Source organism: Camelus bactrianus, chromosome 20 (assembly GCF_048773025.1).
Source record: "Camelus bactrianus isolate YW-2024 breed Bactrian camel chromosome 20, ASM4877302v1, whole genome shotgun sequence".
Classification (NCBI taxonomy): Eukaryota; Metazoa; Chordata; class Mammalia; order Artiodactyla; family Camelidae; genus Camelus; species Camelus bactrianus.
Genome location: NC_133558.1, coordinates 35005628 through 35029010, shown reverse-complemented (window position 1 = coordinate 35029010; position 23383 = coordinate 35005628). Strand labels below are relative to the sequence as shown.

The 23383-nt window shown below is 45.4% G+C and overlaps 1 protein-coding gene across 1 annotated transcript; it reads left to right on the top strand.

Annotated features, from left to right (window-relative positions):
* The first annotated feature begins 5981 nt into the window (after nucleotides 1-5981).
* Nucleotides 5982-22319, top strand: GCM1 (glial cells missing transcription factor 1). The gene is made up of 5 exons (XM_010973891.3): nucleotides 5982-6184; nucleotides 17014-17266; nucleotides 18253-18365; nucleotides 19351-19479; nucleotides 20903-22319. The coding sequence occupies exons 1-5, from the start codon at nucleotides 6110-6112 to the stop codon at nucleotides 21629-21631; spliced, it is 1299 nt and encodes a 432-aa protein (XP_010972193.1). The 5' UTR covers nucleotides 5982-6109; the 3' UTR covers nucleotides 21632-22319.
* Nucleotides 22320-23383: the final 1064 nt, after the last annotated feature.

Sequence of the window (23383 nt, the reverse complement as noted above, 5' to 3'; positions counted from 1 at the left end):
TTCTTAAGGGGTTGAGACTTGGGTTCATGGCTGTGATTTTGATATTACGCATACATACGTTAGTCATCATTTCTTTTGGTAAAACAGTTCTCAAATCTTAAAGTAAGTATTTTTAAATTTCACAATATTTTCAAAAAAATATCCTGACAGCCAGCAGCTTCCCCACCTGAACCATCAACAATGGTTCTCAACAGCCAACCATGTTTGTGTTGCCTGCCCAGAGATTTAGAAAGAGATCGTGAAGTCACCTTCTTATTTCTCAGAACGGATGCAGCCCAGAATCCACTTTAAGATGATGTGGGTTGTCTTTAGAACTGAAATAATTAGACAGAACTTGGAGGCTCTCCAGGTGAGAACCACAAATGGCTTAAAATTTGAGAAATTCTAAAGGAAAAAAAAATCCAAAGTTCACTTTTACACAGCACAGAAAAGGGATCTCTGAGATGTCCCTTGGATACCTGCTTTAAATCTCCACGTGCTCCCTGAGTGTCTCATCGGGCGGACGATGGCTATTCTCTGTGTCCTGCATGTTGACTCAGGTGAGACATTACAAAGAATTTGCTGATTTTAGAGGGTATCAGACAAGTCCCCTTGGGTGCCCACCTTCAGAAGCATAAAGAGGAGAGCGGTTTTATTTTGAAGTCTGGGCTAAGTTCAGGCTTACCTAGCCGGGAGCTATGCTAGTAGATTTCTGATAGGTGCAAGTTGAAGACAGTCAGCTGTAAGGGGTGAGAGTGTAGATGGTCTTTGTGGGTCATGTGGTTGGAAAGGAGAGGCTGGAGCAGGACTCGGGTTTGCCTGCGTCCAGGTCTCTCTCCTTCCTCTCCCTTTGTCTGCTTCACCCCTCTGCCTTCTTGCTCTCTTGTTGGTTTCATCTCTCAGATCTGTCATGTGGCCGCAGAGATGGCCACGGCAGCTCTCTGAGGTCAGGCTTACCATTTTGGCATGTGAAATGGAACAGCAATTCCCCCACCTCTGATTTGGAAAATTCCAGGGAAGAACTGCGTAGGTCAGACTGAGTCCCATGCCAGAAGGGACAGAAAATTCTGATAAACAGCCTTGGGGGAGGAAAGCAATGTTCTTAAAAATGGTGAGGTCAGGAAGCAAGAGAATCTTGATGCCAGAAGGGGCTGGTATGTCAGATGGACTTACTTTCTCAGGAAGGGAATGCCTTTCACATCATTCTTCTAGTTGCTGTTTCTTCTCTGACCAAGGTCAGTTTGCTGATGCTGAGAGATTGGTTACTTCACAATCTTGTAAAGATCAAGTTACTTTTAACCTTTCTATGCCTGTTTCCTCATACTGATACAGCTAAATAATGTTATATCTCATGAGGTGGTCATGAAAATTAAAGGGTAGCGTCTACCTCCTGGGGAGGCTGTAAGGACCAAGTACTTAGCAGGATGCCTAACACGTTGTTAAGTGTCCAGGGAAGCTGTCATGATTACTGTTGTTATTAATCACAGTGACAGACAGAGATCCAATCAGGAGAATTTGGGCAAGAACAGAGGGTGTGGCCTTGAGAAGGCAGAAATGCTGTCACCTGTCTGGGATACATGGTCAGAGCTCAACTGGAGTGTGGAGACAGAGCGCCTCCCTGCCCCCCGGGCCCCGCCCTCACCATGTCAGAACCGGGCTGGTTCTTGGTACAAGGATGGATCTGCTGCTGAGGCTGGGATTCCAGCAGATCCTTCTCTAAAGAGAAGGAAAGTGGAAGATACCAACTTAGTCTTGAAGGAACTGGCGGCTTAGCTAGGGAGCCAGGAGTCCCACTCATGAACAGTTAAAACAACAGCACGTCCTGTAGTATTACAGCCACACAAAGTGAGACCTGTGTTTGGCGACGCAGGTTGGAAAACGACAGTCTGAAAGGACATGACCAAAATGCTCCCAGTGGGAACCTCTGGGAGACGGGAACGTGAGGTTTTCTGCTTTTTTTTTTTTTCTTTTGAAAAGATCGTGACCTCATTTTGTAATTAGGAAAAAAAGAAGTGTTAATTTTAAGTGATGTAAAACAGCTTAGAACTCAGTTAAGAGTTCTGGAATGCCAAAGAGTGAGAAATCGTGTGTTCTAGACCAGTGTGGGAAGACTTCAAAAGGAGGTGGCATTCTGGGGGGCTCCAGAAGGATGGAGAGAGTGTCGATGTGCGGAGGGGAGGAGACACTCCAACTGGGTGATCTGAGCAGGTGGGTAATCATGACAGGTGCAGTTATCACCTAACTGCCTCTCAGCTCGACACCTACTTTTTGCCCTGCGTCCTGATTCTGCAGCGGGACCCTGGGGACATTTCTCTTTGGCCCGCTGGCACAATGCCAGACTTTCTCCTGCCCCAGTTGTGCGGGGGAAGGAGAAAGATCCTTCCAACCAAGGAGGGTCTACAAAGAGCAGACCAAAATTAGCCATATAAAGCACAAGAAAATGACATAGGGTCTTAATCTCCAGATGGAAGAGGAGTCCATTTGTGAACTGAGAGCCTAGAGAGAAATCTTCCCAACATTGTCAAAGGTCTCCCAGGGCCAGCCTTACACAGCCAGCGATGCTCCCCCAGCATGTAGCCTTCTGGCTGGGTCATTCCTTCCTCCGATGGTCTGAACCTTCCTGACAGGTACCAACTTCTCATCGGGCTGGCACACACACTTTTCATACCACTTTCCTATTATGTTGCCAATACCTGCAACGCCCACTTTTATTCCTTGATGCCTTGACAAGTATCTATTTGTCCTTCGAGAGGCTGATCAGGTATCAGGATGATGGAAGAAGATTCCCCTGATTCTCTTCCCTCCAGCTTAAAACCACCTGCCTCTGCATCCTCTAGACTAACTACCTCGAGACCACGCATCGTGTTATCTCAGGCTGAGTCAGTGTCTTCGTTCATCTTTTCCGCCACTAAACTCCTTCACGGCTTTAATGCTCCCTTGTGTCTCCAGAGCCTAGCAGACTGCCTGGGACACAGAAGGTGAACGGGACAGATGTGAGCTATGCCCTGACTGCCGCAGACGTCTCTCGAGGGAAGGAGACTGAAACACCCAGGATGGCTGGGGCATCCTGGTTAGGGGCATGATAGCATCTCAGTGCTCCTAGTTTGGGAGGTGCTGGCTAGCCACTATCTATTCCAGCAAATTCCATCACTGTGATGCTTCTCTCTGTCCGTCTCCTCTCTCCTATACACAAGCAGAGGTAAGTGGTGGAGAGAATTAGAATCTACCTTCAACCAGTCTGCCTTGGGCTCCATCTTTGAAATTATGAGAAGCAACACGTCTGCACTTCCTTGTGAGGATTTTCTCAGTGTCCATTTCTGCTAAAATGCTCTCTTGATATAAACAAGGGGAAAGTTCACCGGCGTACCGTGGAATATTCATCACATTGCTGGCATTCTGCGAAGAATTGGGCTGGTCAGGTGGCTCTCAGGTCGCCCTTACCTATCCCAAGCCGGGAGCATCTGGATTTTGATTGGGTTCTTGCCAGAGCTCATTAGCATAGTGTACCTTGACCTGGATTAGGGAACGGCAGCTTCTGCATAGAAAATGACCAGAGCTCGCTGGGACCTGAACCCAACATGAGATTTCTATGACACCGTTTTGTCTGCATCTCCATGAGCAGTCAGAGGTAAGGAAGCCACCACAAACTTCCATTTGTAAGATAAATAAGTCATGGGGATGTAATGTACAGCAGAGGGAATGTAGTCAGCATTGTAATAACTGTGTACGGTGACAGGTGGGAACACGACTTACCGTGGTGATCATTCTGCAACGCATGCAAATAGCGAATCACTATGTCGTACATCCAAAACTTATAGCGTTAAGTCAATTGCACTTAAGTTAAAAAAAAGAAAAAGAAAAAGATAAGGAAGGCAGAAATCCTGAGGAGAGACAAACGTAAGGGCTGGGATAATGGTCACCTGCTATCACGTGAGACCCGGGGTCTCATCGGTTCTGGTTGGGTTTCTGCAGAAATGGCAAAACCTGAACACACTTTGGCCCAAGTTGCTTTAAAAAAAGGAAGTCATGACAAATGTAACTTTTTAACCCTGAAGGAAAACTGAATTTGCTTGTTTATGTTTGAAAGGCTGTCTTTTCTTGTTTCCTGTGTTTTGGTTTTAGCTTTCAGAGAAATATTAAGTTCATGTTCATTCATTTGGCAAAAATTTATAGCAGAAAAAAAAAATCTAAAAAGCAATGTAGTCTTTCTGCTGCAGGATTTTGGATCCTCCTTCCCTTAACTTAAAAACAAAAGGATTAGCTCTACATTGCGTAGGCTTAAAACAATGTCTTTGAGTTTTTTGAAATGCGAATCTTGTTATTCAAGGTTTTTGGGTTTTTTTGAAGATCCATCTGTTCCAGTTAGCTGTAACAAATTTTAGACCATCCAAGTTACTGTTGTTAATGTTGAGAGAGCTAGGTACATAAAACCATTGCTGTCACATTTATACTATTTGGGCCTAGTATATTTGTTGTTTAAACCTGAATTGAAGTCAATCTGTGACATCCTTCCTTCAGTAACTCAATGTTTATTTCCCAAACAGAATTTTATTTAAAACTCAGTGGGGATTTAATCTAGCACATCTGTATTTGAATCAAGGGGCAGGGGCTTCATGCGTTTTGAGTCGTGGACCAGTAGGTTGTAGGTGAGTGTGGGCAGGTAAATAGTGGGGGAAGAGTCTTCTATTAGCTTGTTCTTTAGCGGCCAAGAACTTCATTTGTATGTCCAGGTCAACAGTCTCCTATACCCTTACGCTTTCCCTCAGTCTGTCTCGGTGACCGGCGAGGATTCGGGTTACATAAGTTTATATAACCAAGGAACAGAGCTCATGGGACTACTTCCTAAGGTTGAGCCTGTTAAACTGACTTGTGGTTTGAGTTGCCTATTAAGTAGTTCTGTGTTACATCACCACACCCCTGGTTTTGCCTGGAGCACCAGCAAATGGAAATGCCACACCTATAAGCATGTTTCACTTCATCTTGTGCTGACAAGCTAATTTCATCTCAAAATGATTGGTGTTTTATTTTTCCCTTCAGAGTTGAACACTTTAAATTTCTTTTCTTTTTTCTTTTCTTTTTCAGTAAATCCCCTTTAACCAGTTAGAACTAGAAACTAGTATTTCTTGTGGAGGAAGAAACACAGTTGGCACAAACGTTTTTGAATGGCCGTCGTTTATATAATATCAGTTAATCCAAGTAAAGTGAGACAGAATTTTCTCATGGAGGGGCAGGGGAGCGTGGAATTGCAAGAGGTAAAGTCAGACGGTCTTGAAGGGTGCTTCGAATTAAACAAAGTTGAGAAACACTATTTCAGAGCAGGAGCTCTCAAACCATTTCCCCCCCAGGGGACATTTAGCAATGTTTGGAGATGTTTTTGGTTGTCAGCAAGATTGGTTGCTACTGACATCTAATACCCGACACCCTACAGTGACAAGGGAACCCCTCCCCCAACAAAGAGGTCTCAGCCCCGAAATGTCCTTGTTGTCAAAGTTTTAGAGGTATCTGATACGAGAATATCACTCGATAGTATTTGAGGATATAAAATGCATACTGGATTATCCATCTCTATGGAAATTTAGATTTAAAAAAGACCTCTAGACACGTCTGGTTGTGATGGTCCCCTCTGGTAACAGAACTGATCGTTGGCTAATTTATGAAGATGTATCCGTGGAAACAACTCCAAACCAGCTCTCCCTCCAGCCCCAGCCCAAGTATGTGGAGGAAAAGCTCCCAACCATCGGCTAAGGGTGACAACGGTCCTTACTACGGGGCCAGCAGTGAGGCAGGAAGCCCAAACCCGAGAGGGGACGTGGTGATCTCTGTTCTTCTGATTGCCCGGGGTCAAGCTTTATTGCAGCCAGGTTGCTAATGGCTTCTACATTTGGTGTTTGTGTGTTGGTGTTTGCAAAAATACCAATGAAACAGACTTTTCTGGCAGATGAGCACTGAATGATCAGTATTGCTGTCATTTCTTTCTTTCTTTCTTTTTTTAGTGTCAAAAAACAGTCTCCTGGTCTAAACTGCTTGGGTGGACTGATCTGACCGTGTTAAGAGCCTTTGAGAGCAAACTTCTCAAGCACGTCTACGGGCAGTGGGATCATCGGAAACTTGTGAGCGACCTGACTTTATCATGGAACCTGGGAACCTTGGTGCTGAGGACAAAGAGACATTAAGCTGGGATATTAATGATATGAAGCTGCCACAGGTATGTGCTTGCCTTTAAGACTCTGCCTTCTGTGTTTGGCTGTGAAGCCTTGGCCATTAACTTGCTAAGATCTGGAAAGAAACTGGTTAGGGTTCCAGCTGGGTAAACCCCTCTCCTCCAGAGTTTCAGCTGGACATCCAATGGCGGACTTTTTTTTTTTTTTTTTTTGGCATTCTTTTTCATTGAAGTATGGTCAGTTTAGTCAGTTTCCAATGTTGTGTCAATTTCTGGTGCACAGCATCATGTTTCAGTCATACATGTTCATAACACATATCCGTTTTCATATTCTTTTTCATTATAGGTTACTACTAGATATTGAATATAGTTCCCGGTGCTCTACAGTAGAAACTTGTTAATCTATTTTTATATACAGTAGTTAGTATCTGCAAGACTTTCAAAAGGAGATGCTAAGACCTCTGATTTGAACAGGCCCTTACTTACCAGCCTTCCCTGATGACAGACAAGCAAAGAAAATGTGACTTCCCTTCTCTTTCAATGTTGGCTTGGTTCAGATGGCACTCCCCTGGCCAGCTAGCAGAACAAAATCCATGATAATGTATTTGCCCATAGATCAACTATTCTTTTTTTTTAATTAAAAAAAAAACTTTTTTGATGGAGGTACTGGGGATGGAACCCAGGACCACATGCATGCTAAGCATTCACTCTACCACTGAGCTCCCACCCACTCACCCCAATCAACTCTTTGCAATGCATCAGCTCCCGTGCAACCTCATCTGCTCTGGTAATAGGTTTAAACAAAATCTGTCACTGCAATGCCCCAGCGATAGTGCTTTTTAGAACTTCTGTAACTAATGCACAGTCCACGTGCGCCGGGCTGCTCTCCAGCTATAGAGTGACTTCCACAGCTTGTTCTCTTTGCCTCCATCTTTGGCAATTGACTTGAGAACTCTTAATTTGGTGGAAAACTGTTGTTGTTTAAAGCTGACTTCCTTGACCTCCCTTGTCGGCCTTTGAAGGATGTTCTCACTGGAAGTTGTTGGGGAAGGTAATGAGGGAGGCTGGGACTGGAGACCACCAGGACCAAGTAATGGGGGCTTGACCTCAAGCTATCCCGCCTGATTCTGCAGGAAAAGACATCTGGGTTACCCCCAGCAGGAAGGAGGGAATGGGGCTTCCATCGTCTGTATTTATAACCATTCCAGATTCCCCTCTAAAGAAGGCTTCCAGACCATTCCAAATTTCACTCTAGTGAAGTTTTCCTTTTGTTTCTCCCTAAGTCCCCTCTCCCATTCCCTCTTGGTGGGTCTGAGAAGACCCAGAGCACAGGGTACGCCCATTCATTTAAGGAGGATGAAATAAACCACAGCGAAGTCAGGCAAATCTCTGTTTTAAGGATCTGTCTTTGTAGTTGTTGGCAGTCGGTTTACAATTGTGGTAACAGTTTTAGGGGGGAAACTTTAAGGGGAATTTTAACTACTCCTGGATCAGGAAACCGGATTCCTCACTCATGATTGCAGCTCATGAATAGAGAGTCTGGGTGTCCTCAAAATCAAGAGTTGAAGTAAGCAGGTCCTTAGATGATTTTTCAAAGTCACATCCTAGAGCAGAAGGTGTTTCCTCCCAAAAAAGTGACATTCATTCAAAGGAAAAAAAAAAAGAAAAAAATGTAACTTGTCCACCTCTGGCCTCCCTTCTCTCCCCTTCCTGCTTTTCATCATCCCGCCCACTCCCCACCCCAAGGACTGACCCCTGGCTGGGACAAGGCAGCAGAACGGCCCCTCTCAGATGAGGTCGGCAACACTGAGGGGCATCTCCTCAATGGCGGTGTTGTAGAGGGTTTTGATGTTAAAGCAGGAGTTTTAATGGGATCTAAGAACCCTTGAAATGGCGGGCCACCCTGTCCTACCCAACACATATTTTTTTCTGGGACAGAGGCGTCATATCATTCATCAGATCAGTAGACAAAAGAAAGGAAGAACCACCTCCCTGGAGGGGATCTCAGGGCTCATAAAAGTTCATATTCCAACTGAATTTTCCAAAAAAAAGCATTCTCTGCTCCCCCAAGACATTAAACTGAGACGTTTACGACAAGAACCCATTGAGTTTTGGAAATGTACCATTTTTAGTTCATAGAAAAAGTCTGATGGCTGGTGGAAAGAGGTGAATGCCCTTCAGTCTGTCAAATATGCCAGGGAAATGGTTAAAAGTGCACAATGCTCCTTCACATTTTCTCAGCAGAGACAACACCATCCGCATCTGGGTTTATGCCGGCTTTGGAATCATAGCAAGATCCAGTTGAGGTGAAAAAGAAAAAGTCTTGAAAGGATTTCCAAGCACAGTAGATTTTTTATATTTTGAGAGAATATCTGAAGGCAGAGTGGTGGACCCTGAGAAGCACAGGGCTGGGAGACCAAAGCCCTGGCTGTGAATTCCAGTTCTGCCCGCCTTCTTCTTCTTTTTTTTCCCCTCTTTTTCCCTTAATGGAGATACTGGGGATTGGATCCAGGACCTTGGGCGCATCAAGCACGCACTCTACCCCTGAGCTGTACCAACCCCCAGTTCTGTCTCTTTTCATTTGCAGAGCTTCATGGAGTGGGCTCCAATTTCTGAAGCTCCCTTTCCTCTCTGAAAAAGATGTGATTGTACTAAATGGTCTCTTACAGACTCTTTTAGTTCTAACAGTCTAGGATTCAGTGACCTGAGATTCGGAGAGTGTGTGGCCTGCATCCTAGAACGGGGTGGGGAGGGGGGGCGGGGGGGGCGGGCACCAACCACAAGGCTCGGCAATTGTTAAACAATAAGTGATAAATTCGGAGTTCATGAACACATGGCTCCTTGCTCTATCGCCTGTGTGACTCTAAACAAATCTATTTTCTCAAGTCTTCATTATCGCCTCTGTAAAATGAACACAGTAGCTCCTTATATACCCTGCATAAATCTCTAAGCTGCTTAGAACAAATGTGTTCCCAGAACGTGCTCTGTAGTGTGTAAGGTACAAGGAATTTTAATGGGTGCTGTGAAGAGAGAAAAAGCGAAGTACTAAGTTCAACCAAGTTAAACAGATTTCTTTAGTGCAGATGTGGCGCCTTCCTTACTGAACTGGTGGCTCTCCCAAGAGGCTGTGTTCAGTGTCACCCTAACTTATTTTTGGCCACGGAGTCCTTTTTTCATGGAGTCCCTCAGGTGATGCGTGTTCCTCAGACCACCTGTCTGGGCATTAAAAAAATGTGTTTTAAAGGATTACATTTATAATAACGAGCAGTGGCTTGTCATGATTATACACTCCCCTCTTTTCATTCTCTGCTCCACCCATACGAAGAATTTATAGTTTATTTCTTGTACTTTTATATTCTTGCAAGGGTTTCTGCAAGTCTCTGCCGCTTGTAGACAAATTCCTTTCCTGGTAATCCGCTCACCTGCTTCAAGTCTTGAGATGGTCACCTGAGTGCTCACTGCATCTTCCGGTCGTAGAAACACCATAACTCTTTATAGTCCCAGACAGATCAAGATGTAGGGGTTAGAAGGAGGGAGACAGCTCTGTCATAGAGCACATGCTTAGCATGCACTAGGTCCTGGGTTCAATCCCCAGTACCTCCATTAAAAAAAAAAAAAGATCCAGGGGTTAATTTTTGGCAACAATGAACCATGACATCTTCCTCCAGACATCAGAGATTAATGGGGTTGTTTTTTTTTTCACACTGGGAGATTTTTATGAATTTAAATTGACGTTGTTAATTCTTTCTGTCAAGTCCTTAGTAAATATACCCTTATTTGATACAAACCTACAGATTCTTCTCAATACCACAGGGTCATGAGGGTTTGTAGTTACCAGTCTTTTGCAATGATTAAAACAATATTCAAATAACTCGCAAGTTACTTCACTGAAATACTTAAAAGAATATTCTGGGGAGCATTTGAAAGATCCGTTTATAAATAGTGATTGATACATTTAGTTAGGGATTTGATGTTGAAGATAAACACTTCTTATATAAAACATTGTTTTAATACATCGCTCTACTAATGAAACTAGTTATTAGATATAACACATTTCTAACACTAAAGAATACACTTTTATCTTCATATTTATTTCATTCATAAGACTCTTACCAATGACGAACGGTGACTGGGATGTACCAGACACTGTTGCAGGCTCAGGCATGCAGGGGAGGTCTTGAGCTGGGTTAACTTTCAAGGAAGCGCTTATGATATTCTGGTCCAGTGGAACCAGATCGGAAAGAATCAATGCCGTGGAGAAAAATGCTAGAGGTGCTGAAAGAAGGTGTAGGTAATTCAACATGACCTGGGGCCCTGGGGAGGCAGGCAGAGTTTCTGGCAAAGGGCATTCCCTGGAGAAGCTCATTGTGGAAGGTGAAAGGATTAGGGCAGGTGAAGCTAAGACAAGACAATCAAGGCAGAGCAGGGACCCAAAGTCTGAAGGCTACTCAAAGGCGACCCATAGGGGAGCTTGTGCACAGGCATTCAGCGAGGAGATCCGGGAGGCTACCGGCCTGAAAGGGGGTTAGGACGCAGGCTAGCCTTAGAGGAACCGCTTATTTTAAAGGCAGTGGGAAGGCATTAAGCTTATTGGGCCGGAAAGCATTATGATCAGATCAAGGGTGTGGAAAATCTCTTGTCCTCACCACATCATCCCTCCCTGGATTTGCTTCACGGTGCTACTTCCTTCTTTCTAGCTGCAGCTATGTCTTCATATACCTTCGTTTCCCTTGTTTCTGTTTAACTTGTGGTTATTTTGATACCATTTCTCCTTTATCCAGTGACCGGGGAGCCAGCTCAAAACTTCAGACAACTAACTTATTCAAAACCATCATGGATAAAAGTCTTTTTGTTCCTGTCTTGTTGTTGTTGTTTGAGGGGAGGTAACTAGGTTATTTATTTATTAACTTATTATTATTTTATTTGAAGGAGGTACTGGGGATTGAACCCAGGACGTAGTGTATGCTAAGCACACACTCTACCACTGAGCTATACCCTCCCCCAATAAAATTCTCTTTATTCCAGACCAATGTAATAGACCAATTTTGCTTTCCCATCTTATTCCCTTAAATTTGCATTTTAAAAGTCCAGATATAATTGCCCTACGGTTTTGCTTGGTCCCAGCAGCAAAGGTCTGGGGTTGGGTTAGTTTTACCTTCATTAAAAATGTTCATTACATGGTTCTTTACACAGTCTCATTCATACTGATTGTAACCTTTGGGAGCCTTGAATCCCTAATAAATTTCTTTTCTTTTTTCTTTTTTTTTCTGATTGAAAATCAGGAAGAAAACCAATTCCTTTCTCTCCTAAATAGTACCCACTTAGCAGGGAGATGAGAACACACACTCAGTTCCCCAAACCTGCCAGTTTCTCTGAGCAGAAGCACAAGGTGTTCCAATAGCACCACAGCAGACAAACACCCCGAATCATTTTATTTCCAGTCATGAGGCTGGGGAGCAACACACAGGCTAAACATAAATACAGGTCCTCTTAAAGCCTCACAAAGAGGCCACATCTCTGATGAGTTAATTCCTGGACCATGATTTTAACCAGCACAATTTCCTTCGCCTCAAACTTATGAGCAGAGGTGAATCTTTGAGCTGGTTCTGTGAATCTGTGCGGATAAATGTCACCAGAATGAGCTGGTTGTAATCAGAAGTGTCTTGGAGCCAGGGAGCTAACAGGTAAACCAGATTGCGGATTTCTGGTCAATGATTATCTGACTGCGTGATCAGGTCACACTGCCGTTGGTCTGACAGGGACACCGATGACTCTGCCCTCTTGGCCCAGCATTCTCCTTGATCTCAAGGTCATTTGAACCCCTTGGGACAGCTCCACCTGTGTGGGCCCCGTGGCCATTGGGTCTCCCTCTATCAGAGCCAGTATTTTCTGCTACCCTGTGCTTCCGGGGGGATGGGGATGGGAGCATCACTGCATCTGGGGTAGCGGAGACTCTCCCGGGTGCCTGCCAGGAGGTCCCTTCTTAGCTGGGTGGAGCTGGAAAGTAAAGGGAGAAGAGAAAAGAGAGGGAGGTGACAGAGTTTGAAAGCTGGGGCACTAGTGTTGTCTGAGCAAATAAGGAAATTTGTGTCTTGAATCTTGACCCATTTAACAAAGGTGTAGGGGAGGGTATAACTCAGTGGTAGAGCGCATGCTTAGCATACACAAGGTCCTGGGTTCAGTCCCCAGTACCTCCATCAAAAAAATAAATATAAATAAACCTAATTACCTCCCCCCTTCAAAAAGGTAAGAAATTGCAAGATTAGTCAAAGGAGTAATTCTTATTAAGTTAACTAAAAAGCATTTTGTCAAACTGAATTTCTCCCTTTGACAGCACTTGGAGTTGAGTTTCCAGTTGGCTCAGGGAGATAAGTTACTGAAAAGCTGAAGACAAATCGAAATGCTGCTTCAATTTTTTTCCTGTGTTCCATTGTTACAACTAATTTTTCGTCTCTCTCTGATTTACTTAAACATGTATCTGTTTGCTAGCCCTGTTTTATTTGGAAACGTTTATTTCTAAGGAATGAACACGCTATTTTTATTAAAGAAAACCTAGTATATAGTTGCTTTACATTAGAGTGGACTATTTCCAAGTGAAAATCGCTTTTAATGTAATAACGTGATAATATAAATGTTTGATACTTTATTTCAGAATTTTGATTTTAATTCATTAGTTTTATGTAATAGTGTATATTTAATTCTTAAGATATCCTATTAAAACTTCAAGTAGTTAAGTAAATTAAAATCAGGGGAGGATGAAGGGTACTCTGCACAGGCTCAAAGACTTTGACTTAGAAGATTAACTCTCTTAGGAAAAAAAATTACATACAGAATCACAGAAATATTAATTAACCCTCTACCCCCCTCCCAGTGCTGTTACCCATAAGATTATAAAGTATAAATTCGTTATATTTACATGTTGGAAACCTCCGGAATAGTCCCTTTAAATGATAAACTTCTTAACCAAGAGGAAAAACAAAGAGTTACTCATGAAAAGTTAGAAATTAAAATAAACAGAAGATCTGAAAAGAAAAAAATATTTTGTGGGGATTCGCTAAACAAGATTAAGAAATGATTGCTCTTCCTTTTAAAATTTTATTCCCTAATGCCTTAAATTTAGGAGACTGTCAGAGTTCATTATCATTCATTTGACACCTGGATTCCTTTACATTACCGGAATCTGGGTTTCCTTAATTTCAATGTCAAAAAAAGTGTCAAAAATCCCACTAAATGTCCAGGTCAAAAGACTGGTCATAAATAAACAGCCAAGAGACTATTTCAACATGAATATGTTTACTCCTAGTAATTTTCTCGAGGTTATACCTTGTCCAAATTATTACTGCATTATTAATGGAGCTGGAGGATGCCGGTGGAGGGGCTGTTGGGAAAAAAGGACATTTTGTGAGCCCTAAAGCAAAGCTCAACAATATTAAAATAATCGAAAACACAGAATGCATTCTCCAGCTACAGTGGATTCACCCTAGAAATTAATAGCAAAAGGCAACAGGAAAATCTGTAAATACAGGGGAACTAAACAATGTATTTCTCAAGAGTCTATCAAAAGAGGACGTCTCAAAGGGCGATCAAAATATACATTAAACTGGGAGAAAAAGCCAACAGCAAAGACAGTGGAGATGGTTTCTTGCTCCACACCTACCCAGTCCTTGCTCTCCACCTGGAGCATTGCAGGTGCTCTGACAAGCACCCCCCTTTGCCCTGGTTTGTGGGTTTTATGCCACTGACCAGCTTGAATGGGGCACTCACCGTTTAAACATGAAAATCTCAGCTTTTCTTCAAGTCCCCCCAGCCCTTGTTTCTGCTGCCTTGACAACCGTGCTTTGTATTTGAAGAATTCAAATCCACCAGTAGATTCCTGCAGTCCAAATTGTTAAAGGTCCACATTTTCATGTTTGAACCTACATTCTGATTTCAGAAGATAAAATATTATGCTTTCTGCGGCCTTTTCTGTGGTGGAAGAGAAGAGGGCCATCATTGTTTAGAGCTTTAGGTCAGAAGGAAGAAAGGAGAAGGTGGGTGGAGAAGGCAGGAGACAGGGCTGTCCGAGGGCCTGCCTAAGGTCTTCTCCTCACCCTGGGCATGAAGTCTTGTCCTGCTCAGAATTACCAGGGAGCTGGGGAAGAGAGGCAGCGCATCCTGGCTTGGCCTCTTTCCTAGAAACCCCGACTGTAGCTGCCTGGCGGACCAGAGGGGGGTCCTCCAGACGCCACCCCGCTTCCTCCCTTCTCTCTGGAACAAAGTCCCCTCCCCACTCCACAGGGAGGGCAGCACAGGAGGGGCCAGCCTAGTCACTGCTCCGAGAAAGGAGGTCGTGAACAAGAATTGTACTAATCAAGCTTTTGTTTTCTTGGACTCCTGTCTTGCATTTGGCTCAACAAGGTTTAAAGCAGTGGCCTCTCTGGGGGTCACCTCTCTCCTGAAAGCTGGTGGCTGTCACAGCCACACTGGCTGGCCCCAGATCTGGTTGAGTAACAGCTAACACTGATGTGGAACTCGCCATATGCCAGGTAGTATTTTATTGGTTTCTCTTTTCCAGTATAGGTTATTACAAGCTATTAAATACAGTTCCCTGTGCTATACAGTAGGACTTTATTGTTTATCTAATTTATACATAGTAAGTTGTATCTGTTCATCCCAAACTCCCAATTTATCCCTCTCCTACATTCCCCTTTGGTAACCATAAGTTTTCTATGTCTGTGAGTCTCTTTCTGTTTTGTAAATAAGTTCATTTGTATCATTTTTTAGATTCCACATGTAAATGATATTATATGGTGTTTTTCTTTCTTTTTCTGACTTGCTTCACTTAGTAGGGTCATTTCTAGGTCCATCCATGTTGCTGCAAATGGGATTATTTCATTCTTTTTCATGGCTGAGTAGTATTCCCTTGTGTAAATATACCACATCTTCTTTGTCCAGTCATCTGTTGATGGATGTTTAGGTTGCTCCCATGTATTGGCTGTTGTAAATAGCAGACACTGTTTTGAATGCTTTGTGTATGTTAACTCGTTCAGTCTTCACAACGTCCCTGTGAGGTGGGTACTCCCGTGGCCGCCCTCCCACAGAGCAGGAAGTGGAGACACTCAGGGGAAGGAACTACTTAAAGGCCCACACCCAGGCCATGAGCCTCCACAGGCTGTGATCTCAGCCAGGAGATGGCAAGCTCTCTATAAATGGCCAGATATTAAATATTTTAGGCTCTGTGGGCCATACAGTCTGGGCTGCAGCAAATGGACTCTGCTACGGTGTGTAAACATAGCCACAGACAACACTTAGATGAGTGAACGTGGCTGTGTTCCAATAAAACTTTATTTACAAAAAACAGGCAGTGGGCTGGATTTGACCCATGGCCCTACTGTGCAGACCCCAGCTCTTCACTATTAAAACCTCCAGTTTCTATTTCCTCAGACCCACCTCAGTTCCCATGAAATTCCATTCAAATGACAACTTTCATTAGCTATATAAAACAAACAGTTTACAGCACATCTGCTCCTCACAGTACTTTTGTGAGGCATGTTTTATCCATGTCCCCATTTGGGGGGGGGGGGTAATTCGGTTCATTTACTTATTTATTTTAAAGGAGGTACCGGGGATTGAACCCAGGTCCTCACACATGCTAAGCACATGCTCTACCACTGAGCTATACCCTCCCTCGCCCCATGTCCCCATTTTAGAGATGAGCAAAAGGAGGCTTCAGAGACAGTCACCAGCCCTGAGTCTCATGCTACACAGTTCTTTGGCATGTTCTGAACTTGAACTCTAAGTAGACCTGGACTTCCCTGTGATGCCCTTCCATCCCGATGATGTTTGTTTTTTCTCCTTCTCAAATGTCTTTCTTTTCTCATATTTTATTGCTGTGTTTTTTTTGTTGTTGTTGTTGGGGAAGCAAAGAAGTACCCGAACACTCCTCCCAGAGCTTCTAGAATCTTCTATCCTGACCTTCTAGAATCTTCTTGATGAAAAAATGCTCTTAAGGCAGGTCTCTGGAAGCTGTAGGGATGGGCATAGCCCACGGTGGTCTCTTGAGACCACTGAATTCTCACTGTAAGAATCTGTCCAATGTGGCATCTGTGTGAGCCGCAACATCAGTGACTCATGTTTATTCCATGTTAGGTGCTGTGCTAAGTATTTTTTAACTATTATATTTAATTCTCAGAACCACTCTTGAGATAGGCGGGACTAGTTATCCCTGTTACACAGATAAAGCAGCAGAGGCACAGACAGCCAGGTAACTCATGCTGTAAGGATGGAGGTCCTGTGTGTCTGTCCACCTAAAGGAGAGTCTTGTTTAGTTCGCTGTTGATGTGCAGGGAATAGCGCCCGTCCTGGGCAAGAACCTAGACATTTCCAGTCAACATAAACTTTTCCTGACTCCTCTGCCCTGTCTGAACGTGGAGTAGAGCAAAGGGAAGAGAATCTCCACAGGGCAGGAGGCGGCTCTCCCGCCTCCCACCGCCTATGCCAGGTGACCTTCCATTAACCTTCCGCTTTCCCAACGAGGTAACCACCACACAGGGAGAGACAGTATCTCATTGCCCTGCCCGTTGTGTAAGAGCACAATAATGTTACTTCACCCTCCAACATTCTTAGTGAGAACCGGCCCTCCCTCTTATCACCAAAGGCTGGAGAAATCTTAGTCGGGGAGCATTCAGAGGGGCTGCATCACAGCTCGTGCTGGTCCAGGGAGCAGATGTTGGGTGGACGCAGCCGTTCCGTGGCCGCGCTGCGCTGCGCGCGCTCGGCTCCCGCCGCAGAATGAAATCCATCTTGGTCTTTGCCAAAGGTCCCTGGAGCGCCGAAACCAGCTTCACATCTACGCACAGCTGAGGCCATGATACTCTCCTTTGTGTTTCTACCAGAATGTGAAAAAGACGGACTGGTTCCAGGAGTGGCCGGACGCCTACGAGAAGCACATCTACAGCTCGGAGGACAGGAGCGCGCAGCGGCACCTGAGCAGCTGGGCCATGCGCAACACCAACAACCACAACTCGCGCATCCTCAAGAAGTCCTGCCTCGGCGTGGTGGTGTGCAGCCGCGACTGCTCGGCCGCCGAGGGCCGCAAGGTCTACCTGAGGCCCGCCATCTGCGACAAAGCCCGGCAGAAGCAGCAGAGTGAGTGCGGCTCCCGGCCCGAAGTCCCTGCGCATCCCAAGGGCCCAGCCTTCGCCTTGGAGGGTGGTGGAGGCTCTCACGTGGAGAGCCGACCAGCCCCCTCGTCCCAAAGATCTGCCCCAACGATCTGCCACGCCCAGGCTCCCTTGGGTTAAGGCACCTGACTCGGGGCTTCTGCTAAAAGCAAGATGCCTCACTTAAGGGACTAACACGAATTCACCAGCACACCCTGCCAAAGTCTAAAAGAAAGTTGTCTCTCACCCTTCCTACCTGGCATCTTGGGGACTGGGGTCCCTCAAATGATCTCAGTGAGTGCTTTGATCTGGAGTGGGAGCCGGGACTGAATCTGAGATTAGACTCAATTCTACACCATTTAGTTTCCAGCCATAATCAGAGGCTGAGATGATTGTTCATTTTTCGTTATCATATTCATCGGATTGTGAAATAGATGCATTCAGCATTCCCTGTGTCTTGCCCCCTTGAGACTTCAAGTTACTTCATGTTCTTGCCTTGTAATTTGTTTTCAAAACCTGCACCTGGGGCGGAATCTGATATCAGTCATTTACACTTCAGTGAAAATTTAGTAGCTGTTTTCTCTCCGGCATGTGGTTTTGCTCCTTGACCCTTCATTCTAGTTGTGAAGTGCAAGAATTTTTTCCTCTTCTCTACAAAGAATTTCAACTATCAGTGAATAAGGAGGGGAGGAATTTTTTTTTTTTTTTTTTTTTTTGCTCAGAATAGCTCTCCTCTGACCTGTAAAATATCCCACTCTCTAGATGACTGCTTACTCTAACATGTGTGGGAGTGACCTGGTCTCCTAGGCTCAGGGGTCATGCCCAGTGGATGAAGGCCCATAAACCTTTGGCCAGGGGGATCCTCCTCTGTCATCCTAGAGTCAACTGTGAGGCCAGCAGGGCTGCACAGACTCCAAGGGGCCACCGGCCTGGCTCAGCCAGGCGTGATCACCGTCCTCTGCTCTCTTGTAGGGAAGCGCTGTCCAAACTGCGACGGTCCCCTGAAGCTCATTCCCTGCCGGGGCCACGGGGGCTTTCCCGTCACCAACTTCTGGAGGCACGATGGACGCTTCATCTTTTTCCAGGTTGGATTCAAGTTAGCGATTCCATTTCCCTTTCATTCAGGAGCTGTTCACAGAGCACAAGGAGGGCGTCTCCCACTGGAGATGTGCAGGTGGAGGGGAGCCTGCATCCTCCCCGAGGCCCCTCTGGGCAAGCAAACGTCTGTCCCCCACACCTCGAGAGAGGAGCTGGGGCTGGAGCTGCTCAGGCTCCCAGAGGAGGCAGTGGTCAGTAATCTGATGGCTCAGGCCAGCGTGGTGCTGAGGGGTGCAGCGGCCTTCCACAGACCTGGTTCTGACATTTCACCAGCCCTGTAAACATGGACACATTACCTGAGTCCCCTAAGCCCAGGTTTTCTGTAAAATGCGGTGTTAAGAAGCCCTCATGGGGGAGGTGATATCAACAGTGGCCTCCGGCAGGCCTGGGCCTGCGTCCTTGCTAAGCCTGCCCCCTGGAAAGAAAGTGCTCTAATGGGTAGGGTTTGTCATTTTCTGGGATGTAACTCTTCCCACAGTGGCTGATTTCAAGATGTGTTTAACAACCAGCTCACAACATTCCTGAATGGCCAGCCATTGGCTCTCAGCCTGGCCAGCCCTGGAGCACTTTGAATCCCGGCTTCCCCGCTTACTTGGGGAGGTTACCCCGGTGGCATAATCCTTCCACTCCTCCATCTCCCACTCCATAAACTGGGGATGGTGATGACGGTGGGGGCCTCACAGCGTCATGCTGAAGAGTCTCTGAGAGCGTGTGTCGTCAGCGCTACTCGCCATCACTGTGATGTGACTTTGCCGGGTTGGGGAGAGGCACCATGCCCAGGAGCATCCTAAGAAAAGATGGGCGAGCAGGTGGGCAGGAAAGCGCACGGGAGGATTTTTTAAAGGTTCCTCCAGTCTTGTCACAATAGTCAGCTGCCACAACACCCAGTCCGATGGCAGAGCGTGGGGGAAAATTCTACACACCATGAAAAGGACGTCTGGTTATTTATTTCACTGCTTCATCTCCTTTAAGTCAAAGGGAGAGCATGATCATCCGAAGCCAGAGACCAAACTGGAAGCCGAGGCCAGAAGAGCAGTGAAGAAAACGCCCGCAGCATCTTCCTCCGTCTGCTCCAAGCTGAAGCAGAGCCCGCAGATAAAGGTAACCTTTCCCCACATGCCTTCAAAACCTACGGTGACTTGCCACCCCTGTGGTGGCGGCCGTAGATCTCCCTGTCCCTTACCTGCGAGTGCAAACCAGACATCATATACCTTCAGGCTCACCTGTGAGCAAGCATCTGCCAAGACCCCTGACTCTACCATTTTTGTAGCATGCCCTCGACTGTAAAGTCCATACAGTTTCAGAATCATCTTCTCTGCTGCAGTTAATAAAAAGAGACTGGAATTAGTACTTGACCTGTATTTGGCACTCTCTACTTCTGACAGAACCAGAACAAAATGAAATGATCTCCACAAAATATTAGCCTCATACTTTTCCATGCTTCCCTAGAAGAGATGATTTCCTTAGCCCGCTCCACCACGATGAAATAACCAGGGAGTTTTGGAAAGCAGTGGACCCCGTGGGTGTGGGGACAGAGACTCCTCCCTGCGGTCACACTGTGATGTGACGTGTGTGGCTTTATGGGTGTCATACAGTAGGTCTGTGGGTTTGTCTGCTTAATAGTGGTGGTAATTTTTCTACTGTTCCATGCACCACATTTCTTTTCAGGAATACAGGAATGGAGCCGGTCCATCCCTGGAGTCTCTAAATGCATGTTAAGAAAAAATATATATATAATCTGAGTATGTTATAGGGAGATATGGGTCCCTGAATCCCAGTGACTGGTCCCTCACCCCGTCTCCTGGGAGCCCTGGGAGAAGGTGAGGGCATCTTCTGCTCACCCTACCTGGTCACAGTCTCTCCATCCACATCTTCTTCATAGTCCCTCGTCTTCCAGAAACAAGAAGATAACCCCATTCTCAACAGATAACTTTTCCTGTGATTAACTGGAGGGCAACCTCCTTCCTCCATTTATAAAAGTAAATTTACCACCTCGTATTCCAGAGGTCCTCTTTATGATTCAATAGAATGAGTTCAATGTCTCTTGAGGAGGAAAAAAAAAAAAAAAGATAGGCCCTGGTTTCATGGAATCCACGCTAAAAAAAATAGAAAAATCAAGGAGGGACATGATGAGAGAGAGAGAGAGGCCCCCTGAGAGTTTCACTGAATATAATATAAATTTTTGGTGGTTTGGTTTTTCTTAAATCGCCCCTTACGAATGTCTCACAGAGGCAATTAGGACACCTGATTTGCGTTTGAGGTGACACGTTATAAACACACGCATGTCTGAGTAAAGGGGGATGCGGCCCTTGCTGGTTAGTAAGATCTCAGATGGAAATGGCAGCAGCCTTGGCCTCTCCCAGGTCTGGGGTGCCGGTGGAGAGGGCTGGGTGCCCTGGTGCTCCAAGCATGCGAGGAATGAGGAACGTGCGCCGAGCGCCTGTGGGACGGGGTCAGCCGTGGGGGCCTGGGGGGCCTGTGGCAGTTTAACTTATTAACGTGAGCTTTTCTCTCTCCTTCCCAGCCTCTTCCAGGTGAAACGCCAAGCTGGGAAAGTTTAACTTGGTCCTTGCAGGAAGGTGTCCAGTTGCCTGACAGTTACAGCGCACATTTACTAGGTCATGCTCCCCAGCAGAAGGCGCCCAACGACGGCGCATCCTTCTCCAGGAGTTACGGTTTGGGGGGAGTCGCTGACCCAGCAGACCCCACTTCCACCGTGGACCCCCTTCAGCTCCACGAGAAATGCAGTTTGTCTGACAGTCGGGTCTCCAGCAGCGAAGACCTGCTTCAGCCCTCCGTCTCTGGGGTCTTTGGTTACAGTGATCTGCAAACGTGGAACAAGAATATGGCCTTGGGGAGGAATCCTCTGAATGACAGTGGTGGTCCCAATTACTTTTTTCCTCTGACCAGCTGGCCTTATGACTGCCCCTCTTCCCAGAACACTTCAGAACCCTTTTTCCAGCAGATCCCATTGGAACCACCAGCAGCCAAAATGAGCTGCCACTCACTCTGGCCAAATCAAGAGGGTGATCTTTATGAAGAGAAGGTGCGTGTGGATTTTAACAACTACTGCTCTCCCCCGACGTGCTATTCACCTCAGGAAGACCCCTTTCTCCTCCCCTACACCTCTCAGCCTCATCAATATTCTCTGCCCAGCAAGAGCAACAAATGGGATTTTGACGAAGAGATGAGGTACCTGGGTTTGGATCATTGCAACAATGAAATGCTTCTAAACCTCTGTCCTTTAAGATGATCCAAGTCTGAACGCTTGTGCACTGCTGGGGGAGATGTAATTTGGTACAGCCACTGTTGAAAACAGAATGGAGATTTCTCAAGAAATTAAAAGTAGTGCCATCGGATCCCGCAGTCCCATGTCTAGGTATACATCTGAAGGAATGGGAGTGCTACCCCAAAGACAGATCTCGCATGTTCATTGCAGCATTATTTTCAGAAGCCAAGGCATGGAAACAACCTAAGTGTCCATTGACAAATGAATGGGATGAAGAAAATACGGTTCAATGGAACACTATTGAGCCATAAAAAAGAAAAAAATCATGTCATTTGCAACAACATGGATGGACCTTGAGGGTATTATGCTCAGTGAAATAAATCAGAGAGAGAAAGACAATTACTGTATGACCTCACTTACACGCGGAATATTAAAAAAAATTCACAGAAATAGAGATCAGATTTGTGGTTGCCAGAGGCAGAAGGTGATGGGTGGGAGAACTGAGTAAAAGTCATCAAAAGGTAGAAACTTCCAGTTTTAAGGTAAATAAGTTCTGCAGGTATGATGCACAGCATAGCAACTACAGCTCATACTGTGGGTATCTCTGAAAGCTGCGAAGAGAATAGATCTTAAAGGTGCGCATCACAAGGGAAAAAGTTGTAACTGTGCAGTGGTGGACATTCACTAAACTTACTGTGATAAACGTTTTGCAGTGTATACATCAATCCAGTCATTATGTTGTACCCCTTAAACCTATACAATGTTGTATATCAATTATAGCTTAATAAAAATATATCTCAATAAAATGGAGGAGAAAAATGACTGAAATCTTTTATAGCCACGTGGGAAAAAAAAGCTGTTTCGGGAAACGGCTGAAGGCATTTCTTTAGGAAATAGTTTTCACAATGTGACCACAGGTAAATCAGAATTATGACAAGCAGGAGGCAAGACGTCTTTCTTTACAGCAGTGATCTGCTGGCCTATCTTCCTCCACTGTAGTACTATAGGAGTATTAGAGTAGTCCTCAGGATTACCGGGGTATTGGGGTACTGGGGTACTCCCCCGGAGTACTGGAGTACTGCTCAGTGAGGATTGGAAACTTGTCCAGTCTGTGGCGGGCAATGTCCCCTGCTCTTTTTCTTCCCCCACAATATCTGGGGCTCTCGGCACCTCAGCTGCATTGTCTGTTGCTTTTCCAATATCTTTTGAATCACATCAAACAAAGCAGATGTGTGAAAAGCCCAGCTACCTAGGATCTCATCTACACCTTCTGGGAAACAGAATGAAGGACCAGGGAGAGTGAGGGAGCTTCAGAGGAGCTGAAAGATGAAGATTCTACCAGTGAAGTGGTTGGTACTTGGTCTAGTATGAAACACGTGGGATTGGTTTATAAAAGATGTCGATTTCTAAGACTTGTCAAGACAAGGGATCTAAGCCAACGCCGTTTCCTAAAGACAAAGAGCAGTGAAATCAAACAGCTGCATGAAGAGACATTCCAGTGGTACCAAGTGACCTCTCCTTTCTTTCTGCCTCTTCCTCACTGTCTTCCCTTTCCACGAGGGCTCAGATTTTGTCCCACTTATCTTTATTTTCCCAGGACCTAACTCCATACCAGGTTCAAAACACGTGCTTGAGAAATGTTTGCTTAGGAAAGTCCTTGTGTAACTAACATGGCCATGGTTGGGCAGCTGTATTTGATTGCCAGTTGCTCGTTTTTGCTGAAATACTCTATAATAAAGGAGCGCCTAGACATAAAATCTGCAAAGAACCATGCAA

Excerpts from the sequence above, each read along its gene's own strand:
- GCM1 (XM_010973891.3), top strand. The coding sequence starts at position 6,110 with ATGGAACCTGGGAACCTTGGTGCTGAGGACAAAGAGACATTAAGCTGG. Across the intron at positions 18,366-19,350 it reads GACGCTTCATCTTTTTCCAG|TCAAAGGGAGAGCATGATCA; the intron begins GTTGGATTCAAG and ends ATCTCCTTTAAG. Across the intron at positions 19,480-20,902 it reads AGCAGAGCCCGCAGATAAAG|CCTCTTCCAGGTGAAACGCC; the intron begins GTAACCTTTCCC and ends TCTCCTTCCCAG.